Source organism: Pristis pectinata, chromosome 8, assembly GCF_009764475.1.
Source record: "Pristis pectinata isolate sPriPec2 chromosome 8, sPriPec2.1.pri, whole genome shotgun sequence".
In the NCBI taxonomy this organism is placed as follows: Eukaryota; Metazoa; Chordata; class Chondrichthyes; order Rhinopristiformes; family Pristidae; genus Pristis; species Pristis pectinata.
Window position 1 is genome coordinate 78,955,415 of NC_067412.1, and position 20,736 is coordinate 78,976,150.

A 20,736-nucleotide genomic window follows, 5' to 3' on the forward strand; every position below is an offset into this window, starting at 1 on the left:
GGTCTGTTCTCCCTGGAGCAAAGGAAGTCATGAGGGGACACAACTGAGATATATAAAATTATGAGGGGTATCGATAGGTTAGACAGCAGGAAACTTTTCCTCATATCAAAGGTAGATAAGATTAGAGGACATCGGTTTAGAGTAAGGGGGAAGAGATTTAGAGGGGATATGAGGGGGACCTTCTTCACCCCAGATAGTGGGGAGTGCCTGGAATGCACTGCCTGAGAGTATGGTTGAAGCTGGGTCACTGACAGCCTTTAAAAAATGTCTAGAGCACTTTAATCACTTAGGCATAGAAAGCAATGGACCAAGTGCCAGGTGATGGATTAATGTGAATGGTTGCCCACTGGTTAGCGTGGATGAGTTGGAAGGAATGGCCTGTTTCCATGCTATACAATTCTACCATTTAATTTTTTTAATGCTTTAATTTTTTTAATGTGGAGTAGCTGTTGCACAGATGTAGTGAGGACAGACGCAAAAACAGGTTTTATATTCATCTGCCATCTACTTACTGTCCATTATTAATGCCCCAAATTCATTTTCTATAGGACCTATGGTCATTTGTTGAATCTTCTTTGTTGACTCTTACTATCTGTTTTTGTAGCTCTGGCCAGCTTTATCTCATGCTCTAATTTTTCTCTCCTTATTAATCTTTTAGTTGTTTACATTCTGTACCATCTTCTGACCTGCCACTTGTCTTTTTCTTTAAGTTTGTTGCTGTTGTTGACTTTATTAGTTTATAATGGGTGGTGGTCCTCCCCTTGGAATTTGCACCAGGCATGTTAACATGTTGCAGTCGGAGAAGGGTCAGACTGTGTTTGTGTGTCGGGGAAAATTATCACAGGAGATGAAGATACCCTCTTATGGGAGACAGCACAGAACTTTGCAGCTGGGATCTTCCAAAGTGAATTTAGGCACATCATTCGATCATGTTTTTTCTAGATATGCAGAATTGCCCCAGATTGATTTTAAGCTTTAAAAACATTAAACAAGTCAATGAGAAATATATCTTCTGTCTTTTGCAAAATAAAAAAAATGCCCTTATTTGCCTGACATAAAGAGGGTGGGTGTTACTGGCATATACCTCAGCTGGCAAAATATGAAATTCTCTGATTTTCAGGGATAACATTCACCAGAATTACATTCATATGAAATGTTATTTTGTTTTTTTTTATTTTCGTGACATTTATTTCAGACTTATTAAAATGCCTTCTCAAAGGACACCACAAAAAGTTATTTCAAAATATACACAATTTTTTATACATTGAACAATATTTTATACATTGAACAATTTTCCTCTGTCTCTTTCCTGTCTTCCATTATTCTCATAAATGTCCATTCCTTGGTGGAGTGTGGTTCCATAACCTCTAGGCATCCTGTAGTATCTCAGCATTAATCTTGATTCCATGTGCTAGGTGCTATTCAACCATGGTAGGCTTCACAGGTAAATCTCTCATTAACTGCTAACTGCATATCTCTTTTGCATCACTGAATAATGCAGATGAGGTGTAATCTTGGTTGCTATTCTTCTTTCTGGTCCATTGCACAGGGAAATATTGCACCATCACTGCAAGCATTCTAGCCAACATCTACTCAACACAGATTAAGGTCCCAAGCAAGAACCTCCTTGACTTCACTGCCTGAACCTACTGAGCTTCTGTGTAAATCGTATAATTTCTGATGCCAAGTACTGATCTTAACCAATTAATGGACTTATCCAAACTAAATCTTGGCATCTGTCTTTTGAGTAGCAGATGCACAGTGCAGACTACAATAAATCTAGTTAATCCACTGTTAAATTAATTCCTTTAGAAAAGACTGGATAAACACTCAGTGATGATGAGATAAATATAGAAGTAAAGAAAATGTCATTGCGCTGTTGGGGCAACACAACCAAAAATATCCATGAAAATATAACAAATCAAGATGAACAGTGCAGTTTTGAACATGAGAAAAATGACTTCCTGATTGTTTAGCTTTGATTTAGAAACAAAAAGATATTTAACAGATCTTTATCTTCAGTCAGGTTTTTAAATAAATTAGATATATGCATGGAGAAAGCAAGATTGGTGAGAAAATCTTGAGTTCTTCATTTTCTTGCTCTGGAAGCATACCCTTACTAAACTGTCCTTATAGATACAGTTTTATATGAATCCAAGACTAAGGAGGATGCAACATTGACTAATGAGATTTAATATGAGGAGAAAATTCTACACACAGGAATTTTTTCCTGCTCATGTTCATGGATGCTCTTCTCTTGTTCGTTGTTGTGTTTAATAGATTTTTGAGCAATCTCAATGAAGTTAGAGATTGGATAGGAAAGTATACTGGAGGAACAGGATGAACAATGATTTTATTGAATGGGATTGACTGTTCTCTTCCTGTTTCTATTTCAGTTGTTCTTACTTTAAATGATATTCATATGGTTTGGGGGGTGTTGGTTAAGGGATAAACATGGGTTAAGACATGTTATTCTCTTCTTTGAATTATGCATGGATAATTACTTTCTGTTTAAAGAGCCAGGGCAGGCAGATAGAAGCCCAAATTAAAGTTTCATCCATAGAATTGCATCTTTGACAATGCCACAGGCCCTGGATTGTCAGCCTATAAATTGTTCAAATTCTGGTGTGGATACTAAGGAAAAAGCTTTCTTACCTGACCGAAACTGACAAATTAGTGCAAATTAGATGTAAATCTTGATAGCACTATTCTCTGTGCTTTAATGTGGCTGCTTCTGGTCAATTTTGGAAGCATTCAGGATTTTACTGTGGTGTTACTTGACTTTCACAGTACCGTGTAAGAGTTCCATGGATCATAATCACTACAGGTTTAAAAAATATTGTTAATTATAGAGGGATTACATGTTCTTGTCAAGCATTAATGTCTTATGATTAGTAAATTAAACACAGCAAGCAAATCTATTAATTTTGTAGCAAACATGAAGTGTTCATCTACTATAAATGTAACAACACAGATAATGTAGATGTTATACATTGAATGCATAGGTAACCTGATCATAACTGAAAGTGTGTGTTTAAAACAAAAACAAAATCCCCTAATTGTCTTCTCCTTCACTTGAAGGTACAGACTATTGATTTTAGTTTGTTGCATGCTGACTTAAGCCCTCTCAAATCTTAGATGAAAAGTCATTTTTAGTCTTTGACATTTGGCAGAGGAGTAAATCCAGTCTATTTATTCACTGAGGACAACAGAGAACATAGGTAGAGGGGGAGGTCATTTAACCCCTGAGCCAGTTCTGCCAATCGATTAGGTCATGGCTGATCATTGTCTTGTTTCTGAATTCATTAATGCCTTTGTCTAACACAAATATATAATTCTCAGATGTGAAGTCTTCAGTTGTCCTTGAAGAGCTTTTTGGAAAGACAGAGAGAGACAGAGTCAGACCACCAGTATTCCAGTACTCTTTTTGTGAAGAAGCTCTTTGTGATATCTCGCTGAGTAAACTGGCTCAATTTTTAAGGTTATCTTTCCTTATCCTGGACTCTCCCATCATTTCCTTTTTATGTTTAAGGGATGTGGGATTTGCAGGCTGAGCTAGCTTTTAATTGCCCACCCCTAACTGCCCTGGAGAAGGTTGTAGTGAGCTGCCTTCTTGAACTGCTGCAGTCCTTGAGATGTGGTTATACCCACAATGGTGTTAGGAAAGGAGTTCCAGGATCTTAATCCAGTGACGGTGAAGGAACGATGATATATTTCCAAATCAGGATCGTGTGTGACTTGGAGGGCAAATTCCATGTGTTCCCATGATTTTGCTGCCCTTGTCCTTCCAGCTGGTAGAGGTTGTGGGTTTGGAAGATGCTGTTTAAGGAATCTTGGTGAGTTGCTGCAGTATATCCTGTAGATGGTACAAACTGCTGCTACTGTGCATCAGTGGTGGAGTGAGTGAATGATTGCAGATAGGGTGCCTATCAAATAGGCTGCTATGTCCAATACAGTGCGGAACTTCTTGAGTGTTGTTGAAACTGCACTCATCCAGGCAAGTGGAGAGTTTTCTATTGCACTCCTGACTTATGCCTTGTAAATGGTGGAGAGACTTTAGTGAGTTAGGAGGTGAGTTATTCGCCGCAGGATTCCTAGCCTCTGACCTGTTCTTCTAGCTGCATTGCATATATAGCTACTCCCATGGTCAATGGTAACTCCCAGGATAGTGATAGTGGGGGATTCTGTGATGATAAGGCTATTGAATGTCAGGGAGTGATAGCTGGATTTTCTCTTGCCTAGCATTTGCGTAGCATGAATATTACTTGCCACTTATCAGCCCAGGCCTGGATACTGTCCAGGTCTTGCTGCATTTGGATGTAGACTGCTTCATTATCTGAGGAGTTGTGAATGGTGCTGAACATTGTGCAGTCATCAGCGAATATCCCTGAAGAAAGGTCATTGATGAAGCAGCTGAAGACAGTTGGGCCTCGGACACTACCCTGAGGGACTCCTGTAGAGATGTCCTGTGACTGAGATAATTAACCACCACAAACACCTTAGTGCTAGGAATGATTCCAGCCAGTGAAGGGTTTTCCTTCCTTTTCCCATTTACTCCCATGCAGAAGGGCTCTTTGATGCCATACTCGATCAAATGCTGCCTCAAGGGCAGTTACTCTCAGAGGTAATAGTTTCTCTGCATCTACACTTCCAAATCCTTTAATAATTTCAAACGCTTCAATTAGATTATTCCTTAATCTTATGTATTTAAAAGGATATAAGCTTAGTTGGTGCTAGGCTGGCCTCAGTTTAATTCTTTTATCTCCAGAATCATTCTGGCAAACGTGCACATCAGCCCCTTCCAAAGCCAATTTATCCTTTTTTTGTCTGTCTGCCTTTCTTTCTCCCCCTCTCTCTGTATTCCTCACTTAAGCTTCACTTTAAAATCTGGCTCACAATCAATTCATGATGCCTTGCATTTATTTCCTGTGGTGATCCCGTTACTCAAGTATGTGGTTACTGGATGGCACGGGCACTGAAATAAAGACACCATCGGTCGCAGCCAGCCTGGGTTATTGATGTGAAGTGCACAAATGTGGATATTGGATAAGGAAAGAACTGGGCTTATCTGAGGTGCCGTGCAAAAGAAAGTAACCTGCCTCAATAATCACAAAGATAATTACAAACAGGGAAGACCAGATTGCCTTATTGAGCTTCCATAGAAATCTTCAGTCATCACAGATGCAGAATAGCCACATGGAGGAAATAACAAGAGAACAGTATACTAATCCTCTTTTCTCCTCTGCTAATGCTCTATCATACAGCTGAGAATTGTATGACTGAGCATTAGCAGAGAAGAAGGGATTAGTAAAATAGAAAATAACATAATGAAATATCTGACGAAGTATAATGCTTTTTGTGTTTTTGGTGCTGCATTCATAGTAAAGCACATTTTAGAAACCAGTATTGTCTTTTCCACATTTATTAAGTTTATCAGTGTTAACTCTCTGTGAATAGATATACTCGACAGTTCTATTACTTGCAGCGATTGGAGGCACATTTCCTTTGCTCAAGATTGAGCCTGAGCTGCTACACCTAATCAGATATTGGAACTACAAGGAACAGTTTTGATAGCCTCCAGCATGATTTCAATTTTAACTAAATTGGCCTGAATTAAGTTACTTCACCACAAATTGTTACTCATTTACACCAGTTATTGCTGAGGTTATAAAAGAAACCAGAAATCTAGATTAAGGGACAACGTATATATAAGATGCCCAGAACAATTTTCAAACACTCCCAGAAGCATTTTAGTCAAATCAAGCAAAAGGCAATATTGTGCTATCCCAGCTGAACCACTTCTTATGTAGATCTAGCAGTTTAAAATCACATTTTAAAATGGCTAAGGGACATGATAAAGTTGAAATCTCGATTGAACCTTCATCACAATGAGCTGCATTTTAGTGTTTCTTCAGCACCTCTCAAAATCATGTCGCACTACACATGGCTAGCAAGTGAGATTATTTATGTGTGCATCTCTAATTTCGTAATCAAGCTCTTTTAGTAACTCTGGCCTGCCTATGAACTAACTGTTAGCAGAGTGCAAAATATAAAAAAAACACAGGGAAAATATCAGAACAATCAAACTATAACAATTTTTTAAAGTAGAAATTTGTGAAAATGCAAAGCATAATTTGCATGGTTTTATTTAAGTCAAGATCCTTCTTTTAAGAAGGGTGAGATACTGGGAAAGGATTGTTGGGGGGAGGGGGGATCTGAAAAATCATGAATAGCACTGCATGATATTATCAGGGGAGGTAGAAAGAGGAAATTCAGCTGAGACTTCTTTTGCCAACTGCTTGCTGTCACTGTGTAAAACGAGTGGGAGGGTAACAAAAGACGGCAGCAGTTCTGAGCCAACAACAGAAAAAATTGGCAGGGTGTATCATGGTTAGCCTATCTGATCTGATATGCCTAAATGTTGAAATTACCTTCTTAATGTGGAACTTGTCTTAATCTGGATCTGAAGCTATACTGACATTGTGCAAAGAGAATAAAATTAATTTTGAATCTATCCAAATCTCTTTCAAACACACAATACCAATAGCTGGAAATCTAATATTCCTTACAATGGGGGATTGCCAGATGCTAGTGGCAAGGTTGTGAGGACATTTGATAGTCGAACAATAATATATAACAATCATTACTCTACATCAAACTGTTGTTTCTTTGAACAAATGTTCTGATGTTTCTGACGAGTCCATCATTCACATAATTCTCATGGCCTGTTGTTTAGCTGGAGCTGGACTTCTAAGGAGAGAAAGATTGGGACCAGCCAGGTGTAGTAGCTTTTGGTGGTGCTGCTTGCTAAGGTAAATAATGGGGGTAGAACTACCAATTAGGCATCCTTTATTGAAGGCAGTCAAATCCCAATTAATAGCAATGGCTGGTACAAAATGTATCAAAATTCATACTACAAGGTATGCTTAATTCTTAAGGGTACACTAACATTTAGTCTGTCATAGGCCAGTTCACACACAGAACCAACCCCCAGTATCTATTCTTGTGGCCCATGGTTGCACGTGCTAAACTTGTAACTCTTGAAGATCTCTGAAAGGCTGGATTGAAATGTTCCTTCATGTTTTTTTTTACAATGTCCAAGTAAGATACCTCATTTATAGTTTGCACCACTGTAACTCTTCCCCCCTCCCACCCTCAGCACTGATAACAATTTCATCTTTGCTGTGTTATTCCGTACTGTGTCCTTCCCTCAAACCTCAACGATATTGTTTACTCTCAGGAAAATTTCTGAAAACATGGAAAAATGCTGAGCCTAATCAAAATCCTCAAGCTTGCTGACATATCCACTATGTACACTGACTGCCATGATCACTGCTTGATCTAGAGAATCCAGTTCTCTATGTACTTTACACTGGATTGCTGCCTTGATATCCCTTAAGCTGCAATATTCCAACTCAAGGCCAAAGTACCTAGAACATAGCACAGTAGAGCACAGTATGGACCCTTCAGCCCACGATGTTGTGCCGACCTATACAATCCTTATCCCCTCTCTACTTCACTTCCTATAACCCTCTATTTTTCTTTCATCCATGTGCCTATCTAATTGTCTCTTAAATGACCCTATCGTATCAACCCCAACCACCACCCTGGCAGTGGTTTCCAGGCACCCACCACTATCTGTGTAAAAAAACCTACCTCTGACATCTCCCCTGAACTTTCCTCCACGCACCTTAAACGGGTGACCTCTAGTATTGACCATTGCCAGCTTGGAGAAAAGATGCTGGCTGTCCACTCTGTCTGTCCCTCTCATAATCCTGTATACCTATATCAAGTCTTCTCTCATCTTCCGTCGCTCCAAAGAGAAAAGCCCTAACTCGCTCAATTCTCTTCATAAGACATGCTCTCCAACCCAGGTAGCATCCATACATCTTTAGTACTGCTATTCACTCAGGCAAATAACAGAGGTAGACCTACCAACACTGAAGGCAGTCAACTCCCAATTGGCTGGTACAACTCATTAAAACTCATACCACATGATGCACTAAGTTCTTAATAGTGCATTAGCCCACTTACATGTTACACCTGGGTATAATAAAAGACTGAGAGTACACAAATACATGTGGGGAAAGTAGTTGTGATCAGATGCATAAGTTCAGACTTCAAAGTCCAACAGGAATTTAGGAAGAAAAATTATATCAGCAGTTCTCTTGTTCCACCAGAGATTTACTTACCAGTTAATATGGCATGGTATATGCTCAGTACTTCAATATTCTGGAACCAAGATTTCAGAAAATCACAGGTGATAATTTTTCCCTGAAACTGTACTGCATTTTGATCCATGTAAAGATCCGGCTGTGAGTCTCCAATGACAAAATGGAAAGGCAGTCTGAGCCAAATCTCCCAGCTCAAGTTTACTGGAGATTGACACTCCAGATTGTCCTGCAATCTTTTTCTCCCTCTTAATCTTTATACAATCAAAAGAAATTAAGTATGTTGGGAAAAGATGCCAACAATAGGAGAAAGAACAATTTAGTGCTGGAAATACTCCAGCAGGTCAGGAAGCCACAGCGCAGGTAGAAACAGGGTTAACATTTCAAATCAGTGACCTTCCATCAGAACTGTTGAAGTTATGACATCCTCAGATGAAGAATCATTGACCTGATATGTTAACTCTATTACATTCTCTACAAACGCTGCCTGAACTTCTGAGTATCGCCAGCAGTTTCTGTTTTTATTTCAGATTTCCAGCGACGAAATTTTTGATTTTCTAAAACGGGTGATATTCTATTGTTGGACTGTTACATTTGTGCCTGGTTGTTCTTTTTCATTCAAACCAACAGTAAAAGGCTCATTGACATTTACAAATATTACAGAAGGAATGCAATAAAAGGTTCACTAGATTGATTCCTGGGTTGAGGTCTATGTCCTATGAGGAGAGATCAAGCTGAAAGGCCTATTGGCTTTGCCTCTTGACTTCAGGAAAAATGAGAGGTGAACCTAATGAAACATATAAAATTCGAATGGGGGTTGACAGGGAAGATGAAGGGGTATTGGTTTATTATTGTCACTTGTACAGAGGTACAGTGAAAAACTTGCCTTGCATACCCTTCGTACAGATCAATTCATTACACAGTGCATTGAGGTAGTACAGGGTAAAAACAATAACAGAATACAAAGTAAAGTGTCACAGCTATGGGGAAGTGCAGTGCAGGTAGACAATGAAGTGCAAGGTCATAACAAGATAGATTGTGAGGTCAAGAGTCCATCTCATCGTATAAGGGAACTGTTCAATAGTCTTATCACAGTGGGATAGAAGCTCTCCTTGAGCCTGGTGGTTTGTGTCCTCAGGCTCCTGTATCTTCTTCCTGATGGGAGAGGGGAGAAGAGAGAATAACCTGGGTGGGTGAGGTCTTTAATTATGCTGGCTTTAATTATGGGGTCTTTAATTATGCTGGAGGGGAGTCCATGGAGGGGAGGCTAGTTTCCGTGATCTGCTGGGCTGTGCCCACAACTCTGCAGTTTCTTGTGGTCACAGGCAGAGCAGTTGCCATACCAAGTCATGATGCATCGAGATAGGAAGCTTTCTATGGTGCATCGATAAAAGTAGGTGAGTGTCAAAGGGGACGTGCCAAATTCCAATGATTCCAATAGCCGGGGTGTCTAGAATCAGGACACACACATTGCTAAAATGAACATTTAGGACAGAGCTGAGAAGGAACTTATTCACCCAGACGACTGGAATTGCCAATCCTAGAGGGTTGTCAAGTGAGATCAATAGACTTTAGGATATTAAGTGAATTGAGGGATATAGAGTTAGTGCTGGAAAGTGGAGCTGAGGTAAAAGATCAGAGACCTTTGTTGCTTCTATTTCTCATTTCTTCTGCAAATTCAGGTCCTATGAGGCAAATAGGTTGTGAGAGGGTGTGGTGAATCTCTGGAATTCTCTGACCAGTAGGTGATGGAAGCTGGATCATTAGTAATGTTTGAAGTGGAGGTGGATAAATATTTAATAGAACGAGGAGAAGAGGAGTTGAGGCCAGCATAGATCAGCTATGATCATATTAAATGACAGGGCAGGCTTGAAGGCCTGATGGCCCACTCCTGACCCTATTTCCTTGTGTTCAGTGTTACCATCAAAATGGATATTGCATTGCAGACTTGTTGGGCCTAACATGTTCTGTGGTACATCAAGAAGGAATCAGTAATTTTGGGTCAAACTTAGAGGAAGATTTGTGGACAAAAATTGTGGTTGAAAATTGTAATTGGAAAGGGTGATAGCTTAGCGGACTATGTAGGGTGAACGAGGAGCAGGGGTAGACAGACTGAAGGGGCAACTAACCGAGGAACGCGCAACAGTAATCGGCCGCAGGGAGTGGAAGTGGACTGGGCAATGTGAGGAGGCGTAGGGTGACAAGCCAGCGCACCAGGTAGGAAGAACTATGAGCAGGCTGAGAACCCAGAGCAAAGCATGAGCGAAATACACATAGGGCACAGAAGTAGCGGGCAGCAGGGAGAAATGCAGAGGCAGCAGCATGGTCTGGAATGGCTCTGGCAAACTGGATGGGGACCTGGCAGGGTGGAGCTCAGGCAGACCTGAAAGGCATGGTGCAGCTCCCTCGGACCTGGAAGGGTGATGGCCTAGTGGACCGTGTAGGGTGAACTGGTAGTAGGCATGGATCAGTGAAGGGGCAACTAACCCAGAAATGTGCAACAGTAATCAGCCTTAGGCTGAAGCAGAGGGAGTGGGGTGATTAGAAGTGGACTGGGCAATGTGAAGAGGGTGAGGACACGGCAGGGTGAAGCAGAAAATGACATGAGTAAATGGAATTAGTGTAGATGGGTAGAAGGGCAGCATAGACATGGTGGGCCGAAGAGCCTGTTTCTGCGTTGTATGACACGGTGACTATGTTTGTCGATAGTCTAAGTTGCAGGCTGTGGAGCCTCTTGCAATTTCCACATTGAATTTATTCTCTGCCTTCAGGAGGGACAAAGAGCAGGAAGTATGGAAGTGATTTTTGAATCCCGATTATGGATAAAGGAGGAGTAGCAAGAGCAGTGGTATAACAGCTTTAAGGAAACTAAGCTGGAGCTGCACCAAGTGCTATCAGGGAATGAAATTGGAGGAGCATTGCCCCAAGCTGGTTTTTAGGGAGCAGACTCAAGGGTAATGCTTCAAGAGCTTCAGGTTTCTGTAGCAAACAATAGCAGAGCAATGCAACATCCTGAAAGAGAACCTGCAGGCTTCTACGACAGCTAGTCACTTTCTGTTAGCTGCTTGGCATGAAACTTTAACTTCATTTCTCTCTTCATAGCTGCTGCCTGACCTGATGTGTATCTTCAACATTCTCTGTTTGTATTTTAGATTTCCAGCATCTGCAGTATTTTGCTTTCCATCATCTTAAATATATTCAGCATATCTCTTTAGTCTTGATCTCTGTAACCTTTCTCATAAAACTCTAAGTTCAGCTGATTTTTAAAAAAGTGATTTTATCCAGCAGCAGTTGTGCTCTGTGAATTATACGTGAATGCCTAGTTCTTTATTTATTCACATTCTTCAGTGTTTTTCCAATAAGCATATGGTTCTGCTCTTTGTTTTTTCCTTTTGAAAATGTACCATCTCACACTTAAGCATATTAACTTGCACCTGCCATCTGTCTGCCCATCCCACTGTTTACATATTCTTGAAGATTCTTGCTTTGTACTTTTTCCTTATAGTATGTTCAACTTATTTTATTCTGTGTCCTCTGTATCCAAGCACAATACTTCTCCTCCTGTCCAAGCCACACCCACTTATCCACAAGTAATCATCAACCAGTTTTCATAAACATTTTACCTTGTGCAGAATGTCCTAATCTTTAAAACAAGTCTTTTGTGAAATATCTTAAGAATGGAATTTGAAAGCTTATATACACTACATTTAGTTCATTCCTTTAAAAATGCAATGGTCACCTTAAAAAAAACTAATCTTCAAGAAATCTCTGCTTGATGTGTATAAGGATTTTATAAAAAATAATCGGAGCAATTTCAATCCAGCTCTCAACAGATTCTTAAGATATCACTAATTTAGGACTAGATTTGTACCAACAACTAGAAATGTGCCCTTTCAAAGACTTCGGTACTTCAGTTATGTTATTGAATGGATAGATCAAGACAATAAATAAAAAATAAATATAAGTTGTTTAAATTACAGTTAATTTACACGGGTGGGAATTTTACTTATTTTTTTACTTCAAAAATACTAAACTTGTCAGGTTTAAATATTCTGTGCATTTGATTTTTTGTTTATTAGATCTACCTTTGTGGCTGTGCTTAGGGACATTATGAACTCTTTGCATGATTGTGATTACAATCTAGTCAAAACAGTGATACTGAATTCATAATCAAAGGTGAGCCTCACTCTTCTGCAGAAAGAGGAGTGTGAAGTGGATAATGGCAGCATAATGCAGCACACTGAAGCATTGCCAACATTCAATGCCCAGGTTCACAAATGAAAAATAACTACTTGGGTGTAGTATTGAAACATGCCCACAAGACTGCAACCTAGTAAAGCAGCAGTGCTCTTGGGTCAGAGGAAATTGGGCAAAAAAAGATGAAAGAAATACTCTGTGGTTACTCTGACCTGAAGAACTAATGCTTCAAGGCACCAGCTGACAGAACTGTGAGCCATACTAACCAAAAGCTGCCACATTTCAGTATGAATGGATGTTAAGGAAAATGTCTCAGTTGCTTAAGTTCATATGAGAAGATTGCACATCACAGTAGGAATCAAAAATTTTAGGGGAAGTCTTGGGAATAAAAAAATTATTTTGGTCTTTATTTTAGTGATTCCTTTCCACTATAATGTGAAGGAAAGTTCAGCTAGACTTTTGGTGGCATATTTTTAGATATTGTAAGAGAGAAATTCTGAGTGACTGGTTTACATTTGATGGCTGTAGTGACCATCTACAAGAGCCACTGCATGAAGGATTTTTCAACAGTACCTCCCGCTCACTGACCTCTATCTCTTAAAAGAACCAAGGCAGCAGACGCCAAGCAAAATCATCTCAATGTTCCCTTCCAACTCACATGCCAGGCTGACATTAGAAATATGTCTCAATTCCTTCATTGTCCTCTTCAAAAATCTGCAACTCCCTCCCTAACAATGCTGTTGTAGTAGTTCACCAGATGGACAGCAGCAGTTCTTAAGGGCAATTAATGAACTCCATTCCAATAATACCCATATCTCATGAATGAATAAAAAAAATGCAATGTTTATTGGGGTTCTTTCTAATTGTCTTTTCCTGGTATGAAGGCTTCTTAATAGAGCAAGTGTCTTTCCTCAAAGGAAAAAAGGTAATGTGGCAGGCTCTAATTTGAAAGGTCTTCTCACTGGTAGGTGACTGAATTGTCCTCCTATTTCCAGTAATTGGCCACGTTATTTTGAAAACCGGGGTTCAATATTGTAAGTAGGGCAGAAAATGCTATTTTGCCTGGAATTGCTCCAGTTGTCACAATGCAGGCTTCAGTCAGTTCCACAGGAGGTGCCTGGTGATGGGAAAATTAGAGTCAGGTTTTTCATGTTACGGAGTACTTCTGTTTGGTAAATGTTTGTAATACTCTTCCATGAAGGCACTTGATGGTATGCCAACTGTTAATATTAAAACTGAGATTGATAGATTTTTGAGAACTGAAATTATCAAGTGATATGGGATAAGGGAGGATATATTGTGTGAAATCACAAGTTGACTACTATACCATAGCAAAATGGGCTTGTGAGGTTGAATGGCCTTCCCTGTTCCTATGTGTAAAAGGGGCTAAACAAAACCTCAGACTAAATGTTCTTCTTTCAGGGTTTGCAAAGGAGCCCCTTCTTTTACATTAAATCACTACCAAAAGCAATGCTCACCACTGCTTTGCAAATGGTAACCACAAATCAAAAATGAATATCTTTTAATATGCACCAAGGGAAAAGCAGCAGAACAGAAGGCAGTTAGGTGTAATGGCAGACTTGTGCTTTTAAAGCTAGATCATGTTAGAAGCTGTTGACTTATTCAGGTTAAATAACTTTGCAATCATCTTTATCTTTTATAATGTCATCCAAATTAATGCATAACAAGTTATGTAACCATGTTGAGTGGTGAGCAGACCCATTGTTTACTATTGCTCTTTGTCCATCTGAGTCCAGGTCCTTCACGTTTTCTACTATAGAATCCTCTGAATTTAAAAATCGTCAGACATTGATAGGAGTAATGAAGAAGAGAAGTGGATAGGAGCTTAGCCACTATTTGATCTAATGACAGTATTTTACCTCCCATCCCTGTGCGATGATTCATCAGGCATACCCATTAGTAGACCCCAATGTTTATGATGATTGAGTGAATCAAACCCCAAGGATTCCAAGATGTTTTTCATCGGTTTTTGGGTTTATGTTTTGTGATCTTCTCTAATTTCTTTTGAAACTTAGGTCCATCAATTAGCTTATTGTCTGTCTGCTCTGAAAGACTTATGTCCTTATCTACGAAGGGATAAGATAAGATATCTTTATTAATCACATGTACATCGAAACACACAGTGAAATGCTTCCTTTTGCGTAGTGTTCTGGGGGCAGCCCGCAAGTGTCGCCATGCTTCTGGCGCCAATGCAGTATGCCCACAACTTCCTAACCCGTTCGTCTTTGGAATGTGGGAGGAAACCGGAGCACCCGGAGGAAACCCATGCAGACACGGGGAGAACATACAAACTCCTTACAGACAGTGGCTGGATTTGAACCCAGATTGCTGGAGCTGTAAACCGCTACACTACCGTGCCTGCGTGTTGTAAGCAGAGAATAAGTACCTAAATTTTATCTGGGGAATATTTCTTATATGCACTGAACATAATGAACTTGTAATCCCGTTTGTATTGAATGATTTTGTTACACATAGCTCACAAAGGAAGCCTTTCACATTTAGTTATTTGTGTGGCTACACAGGACCTCGCTGTTAACTTAAGTGACTAATAATCCTCAGAATTAAGACCATGGAATATAAAATTGATATTATTCTATGCAACAGTAGATGGATGATGTTGGAAGTTAACTTGGAAGGAACCTTGAATTTTTTAGTGTCAAATCAATGGTGCCAACCTCCAAATTGGATGACATTATAAAGAGTTTTGCAGTAATTTTTGAGGTGGATAATTACTCCTACTAGAATCAAGCCTTATAAGCATAAACGTCACCACTCTTTATTTTCTCTTTTGCCCTTTTCCCCTAGGTGCATATTAAAAATTATTTATTCTCAGTTTGAGTCATCAGTGGCAAAGTGGCAGTGAGCTTGTTCATGGCGATGATTCAGTGCAACTAAATGGCATGGTAGAATCTTCAGTTGCAGTTAGAAGTCAGTGTGGTGAAACGGGACTAAAGTCATGCGCTAAAATTAATGATTTCAATTCTTAGTGAATCACTTTGGCTTTATGAAGAAGTGGCAGGACCGTTTTATGGGTAACAAAAAATGTTTTGAATCTGAATATAAATTCTCAACCTTCTATCGTTGGATTTGAGCAGATCTTTGCTAGTTAGTTAGTCCAGATGACAAGCTGAGTAACATATATAATTCACTACTTTATTCCTGTCATTTTGTTGTCCATTTTGCTCCATCACATCTAATTACAAAGGAAGGAAACCATTTGGTATCACATGACATACTGTAATAAATCTCATCAATTTCTACATAGCATGATTTGATGCTGCATATTTGTATCAAAACTTCCAGTGTGTAGTCAAACAAATGGTTCCTGAACGAGTTAAAAAAGTCCTAAAAAAAGTTCCCAAACTAGTTAAAAAAATCACTTTTCCAGACAAATGTCAATGGTTCCTGTGGTGTAGTTGGCTGTCTGTTCTAAAACCTATTGTTTCTAAATTTCTTTCCTCAAGGATTTGATACGACGGGACATCCTTTACTACAAATGCAGAATTGATATGGACAAGTATGAAATGAGTGACATTGTTGATGGAAGAGATGATGAATTTAATGTTAATGCCAAGAATGCCTTCAAACTAAAGAACAAGGAGACAGAGGAAGTGCACTTATTCTGTGTAAAGAAGCCAGAGGAGAAGCAAAGATGGTTGCGAGCACTTCATGAGGAGAGGAGGATGGTTCAAGAAGATGAAAAGATAGGCAAGATAATATGTTATTTTTCCTCCTCTACCAAAAGAATTGTGCCTGATAATGCCATATTTGTCATAATAGAATTGAGCCACTTCATTTTATTGAAATTGTGCAGACCTGCATATAACACGGATGTTGTATCAGTGAAGTAAATGAAGGAACTGAATAATAATGAATGGATTAACTCTTGAAATAGCTGCTCAGTACAAAACCATTGAGCTCTGGAAGTGATTAATAAGTATTTTTAGATTGACAGAAGGCAGTGGTCAAGGAAAGGCTCAAAATTTCTTAGTTGCTCTCTTCTCTTTTCGAGTATTCACTGATTTAGGTGCAGGACAGTGGCACAGCTATCAGAGCTGCAGCCTCACACACCAGCAGCCTGGGTTCAATCCTGACCTCAGATGCTGCCTGTGTGAAGTTCGTATATTCTCCCTTCGAATGTGTGGGTTTCCTCATGGTGCTCCATTTTCCTCCCACATCCCAAATACGTGTGAATTGGTAGGTAAATTGGCCAGTGTAGATTGGCCCTAGTATATAGGTGAGTTGATAGAAATGTAGGGGGAGTAAAATGGGATTAGTGTAAATGGCTGATAGGTAATCAGAGCAGAATTGGTGGGCTGAAAGGTCTGCTTCTTTGCTGTATGACCTATGATTATAGTACAGTAATTCATAGGAAAGGATGTTATTTTCCATTACAATCAATAACAGCAGTGCCAACTCAAGGTGGATATGGGTGTTGCTGGCAAACTAAATTAGGCCATAACTGTTGGACCGTGTCCAAGTCTGGCCACCTAATGTTAGGAAAAATGTAAAGCTCCGAGAGAGGATACAGAAAAGATGAACTAGAATGATTCCATGATGAGGGACTTCTGCTGTAAGGTTGGACAGGAGAAGATGGGGTTGTTCTTCTTGAAAACAGATAATTGAGAGGTGATTTGATAGATATACACAAAGCCATGGCTGGTTCAGACAGGGTAAATGGAGAAATGCTGTTCCCACTAGCAGATGGGTTCAAGGACTAGGAAAGGAATTCAACATTTTGATTTACAAAAAATCCAAGGCAGATGTGATGAAAAACTGTTTTATTATTCTGTGAGCTGTTATGATCCAGAATTCATTGTCTGTAAGAGTGGTGGAAACAGTATCAGTTGGTATCTTTAAAAGGGAATTGAATGACCTCTGGAAAGGAGCTGGAAAATGGAAATGATGGGATCACTCTACTGGGAACAGGCATAGACTCAGTGGAACACATAGCCTACTTCTGTGCCATATCAATTCTTAGATTCCTTGGTTCTCTGAATGATTAATGAATCAGAATTGCATATAGAAATTCTAAAGAAATAAGTTGCAATTATATAGGGGCATTAATGGAATAATGACTTCCCAATCTAATGTATTGATAGTTTGTCAGATCTTTTGAACTATATGGGGACATTATGTCGGGAATAAGTGATGCTTAGAAGCTGAAAGTACGCTGTGCAAAGATTATTTAACCATGGGTTAATAGTAGCATTGCGATAGCAAATAAACTAATTTAATATGAATACTTGAGCATGGCATGCAAATTTTCATATGGTGTAATATGAAGTTTCTTATTTATCATTGGTTGACACCATTAGTCTGTTGTTGGTGTGTACTTTTGAACATTGGTCTTGTCAAACACAATTACTGCATTTTGAGCCAATTTTGCTTACGGGAAGTTTTTATGGAGGATGAAGTCAAATTGAGAGAGCAGGTGATGTTCCTGAAGTTTGTGGCCTCCACAGGGGACAAGACAATGAAATATTCCAGTGAGACATTCCTCAATCTTTGTCACTACATTGCTGTCCCTTATTTCCAAAAATCTTCCTGCTGAAGTGGAGCTAATTGAGAAGAAAAATGAAAAATTGTCCAACCTATGTTGCTTCCATTTCAGAACGAAGATCATTCCAACCTTGGTCATTGAGCTGAAGCACGCAGGCAACGTTTGTGTATACACAAGTTAGGATGTCAGGCTATAGACTTCACAAAACAAATGTCCTCGACTAACCTGACCCGACTACACATCACCCCCCTGACCATAAATGTCCACATTGAGACCCTGAAAAATGCGGACCATGTCTATTTCTTAGGAGCCACCTCTCAATGAAGGCATTGATGATGAAACTCACAATTGCCTTCAATGCATCAGCGTAGCCTTTGGCCATCTGAAGAAAAGAGATTCTGAAAATCAATATCTCAAACTCAACACAAAGCTATTGGACAGCAGTGATGTATACCTTCCTGTATGTTTCTAGACATGGATTACCCATGACTGAAAATGTAACACCAAGGCTATCTTCGCAAAATCCTCTAAATCCACTGGTAGGAGAAGTGAACTAATGTCAGCATCCTTTCCAAGCCAATATCCCATCACCAAGGCCATAATTGCACTCATTTGATCCACTGGGCAGGACACATTATTGGTAAGCCCAACAGCAGACTCCCAAAGCAAACACACGACTCTGAGCTCCATCATGGCAAGACAGAGCATGGATTGAAGAAACAATTCAAGGATGTTCTCAAAGCTTCCTTGAAAAAATATAGCATGCCCACTGACTTGTGGAAGTCCCTAACCCATGACCTTTCGAAATGGAGGCAGAGTATTTGGGAGGACATTGAGAACTCAAGTCCACCAGCTGCCAAGCGTAAATGACAGAGGTACAGAGGTGAGACAGAGAGAAACTGAAACGGGAGGATCCGGTATGGAGAGTTGTGCAGTGCTGGTCTGAGGAAGCAGATGAGCTCCAGCGTGACTGCTTTGAGACAGTGGACTGGTCCATGTTCAAAGACTCAGCTGCCAGCCTTGATGAGTATCTATTTGGTATTGGTTTATTGGTATTGGTTTATTAGTATTGGTTTATTATTGTCACTTGTACCGAGGTACAGTGAAAAACTTGTCTTACAAACCGATCTTACGGGTCAATTCATTAAACAGTGCAGTTACATCAAGTTAGTACAGAGTGCATTGATGTAGTACAGGTAAAAAAAACAATTACAGTACAGAATAAAGTGTCACAGCTACAGAGAAAGTGCAGTGCAGTAAGGTGCAAGGTAACAACAAGGTAGATCGTGAGGTCATAGGTCATAGTCCATCTCATTGTATAAGGGAACTGTTCAATAGTCTTATCACTGTGGGGTAGAAGCTGTCCTTAAGTCTGGTGGTACGTGCCCTCCGGCTCCTGTATCTTCTACCCGATGGAAGAGTAGAGAAGTGAGAATGTCCCGGGTGGGTGAGGTCTTTGATTATGCTGGCTGCTACACCAAGACAATGAGAGGTAAAGACAGAGTCCAAGGAGGGGAGACTGGTGTCCGTAATGCGCTGGGCTGTGTCCACAACTCTCTGCAGCTTCTTGCGATCTTGGGCAGAGCAGTTGCCATACCAAGCCGTGATACATCCAGATAGGATGCTTTCTATAGTGCATCGGTAAAAGTTGGTGAGAGTCAAAGGGGACAAACCAAATTTCTTTAGCCTCCTGAGGAAGTAGAGGCACTGGTGATGGTGTCACCACCAACACGGACTTTATCAGCAAGTGTGTGGAGGACTGTGTACCAAAGAAGACAGTACGGGTGTTCCCAAACAGGAAACCATGGATGAACCGGGAGATCCACTCTCTACTGAAGGAGAGGACTGCTGCACACAAATCTGGTGATCCTGATCTGTACAAGAAACCGAGGTATGACCTTCGGAAAGCTATCAGGGATGCCAAGAGGCAATACCAACTCAAAATAGAGTCCCTGACCAGCCGCCATTTATGGCAGGGCTTACATGCCATAACAGGCTACAAGACAAAGTCGGGCTGCATAGCTAACAATAGCGCATCCCTTCCTGATGAACTTAACACATTCTATGCGCGTGTTGAACAAAAGGGAAGTGGATTGTCACCATCCACCCTGACAGCCACCAAGTCCCTGCTTCAATCTCAGGGTCCCTCCTGTTTTAAGAAGAGCACTATCATCCTGGTACCAAAGAAAAGCAAGGTAACATGCCTCAATGACTACCGACCAGTGGCTCTGACATCCGCCATCATGAAGTGCTTTGAGAGGTTGGTCATGGCACACATCAACTCCAGCCTACCAGACAACTCGGACGCATTGCAATTCGCCTATCGCCGAAACAGGTCTACAGCGGATGCCATCTCCCTGGCCCTACACTCAGCTCTGGAGCATCTGGACAGCGAAGGCACATATGTTAGACTATTGTTTATTGACTACAGCTCTGCCTTCAATACAATAATTCCAAGCAAGCTTGTCACCAAACTCCAAGACCTAGGACTCAACACCTCCCTCTGTAACTGGATCCTTGACTTTCTAACAAACAGAACGTGATCAGTGAGGATAGGCAGCAATACCTCCGGCACGATTATTCTCAACACTGGTGCCCCACAAGGCTGCGTCCTCAGCCCTCTACTCTACTCTCTATACACTCACGACTGTGTGGCCAGATTCTGCTCTAACTCCATCTACAAGTTTGCAGATGATACCACCGTTGTAGGCCATATCTCAAACAGCGATGAGTCGGAGTACAGGAAGGAGATAGAGAGCTCAGTGGAATGGTGTCATGACAACAACCTTTCCCTCAATGTCAACAAAACAAAAGAGCTGGTCATTGACTTCAGGAAAGGGGGCG

General features: G+C 40.3%; 1 protein-coding gene across 3 annotated transcripts in view; it reads left to right on the forward strand.

The window, feature by feature from the left end:
- Positions 1-20,736, forward strand: part of arhgef9a (Cdc42 guanine nucleotide exchange factor (GEF) 9a) — a 137,587-nt gene that overhangs the window by 75,906 nt on the left and 40,945 nt on the right. For all 3 annotated transcript variants that reach the window (XM_052021116.1, XM_052021118.1, XM_052021117.1), the window contains exon 8: positions 15,854-16,097. In XM_052021116.1, coding sequence (XP_051877076.1) covers positions 15,854-16,097 — 244 coding nt within the window. The remainder of the gene's footprint in view (positions 1-15,853; positions 16,098-20,736) is intronic.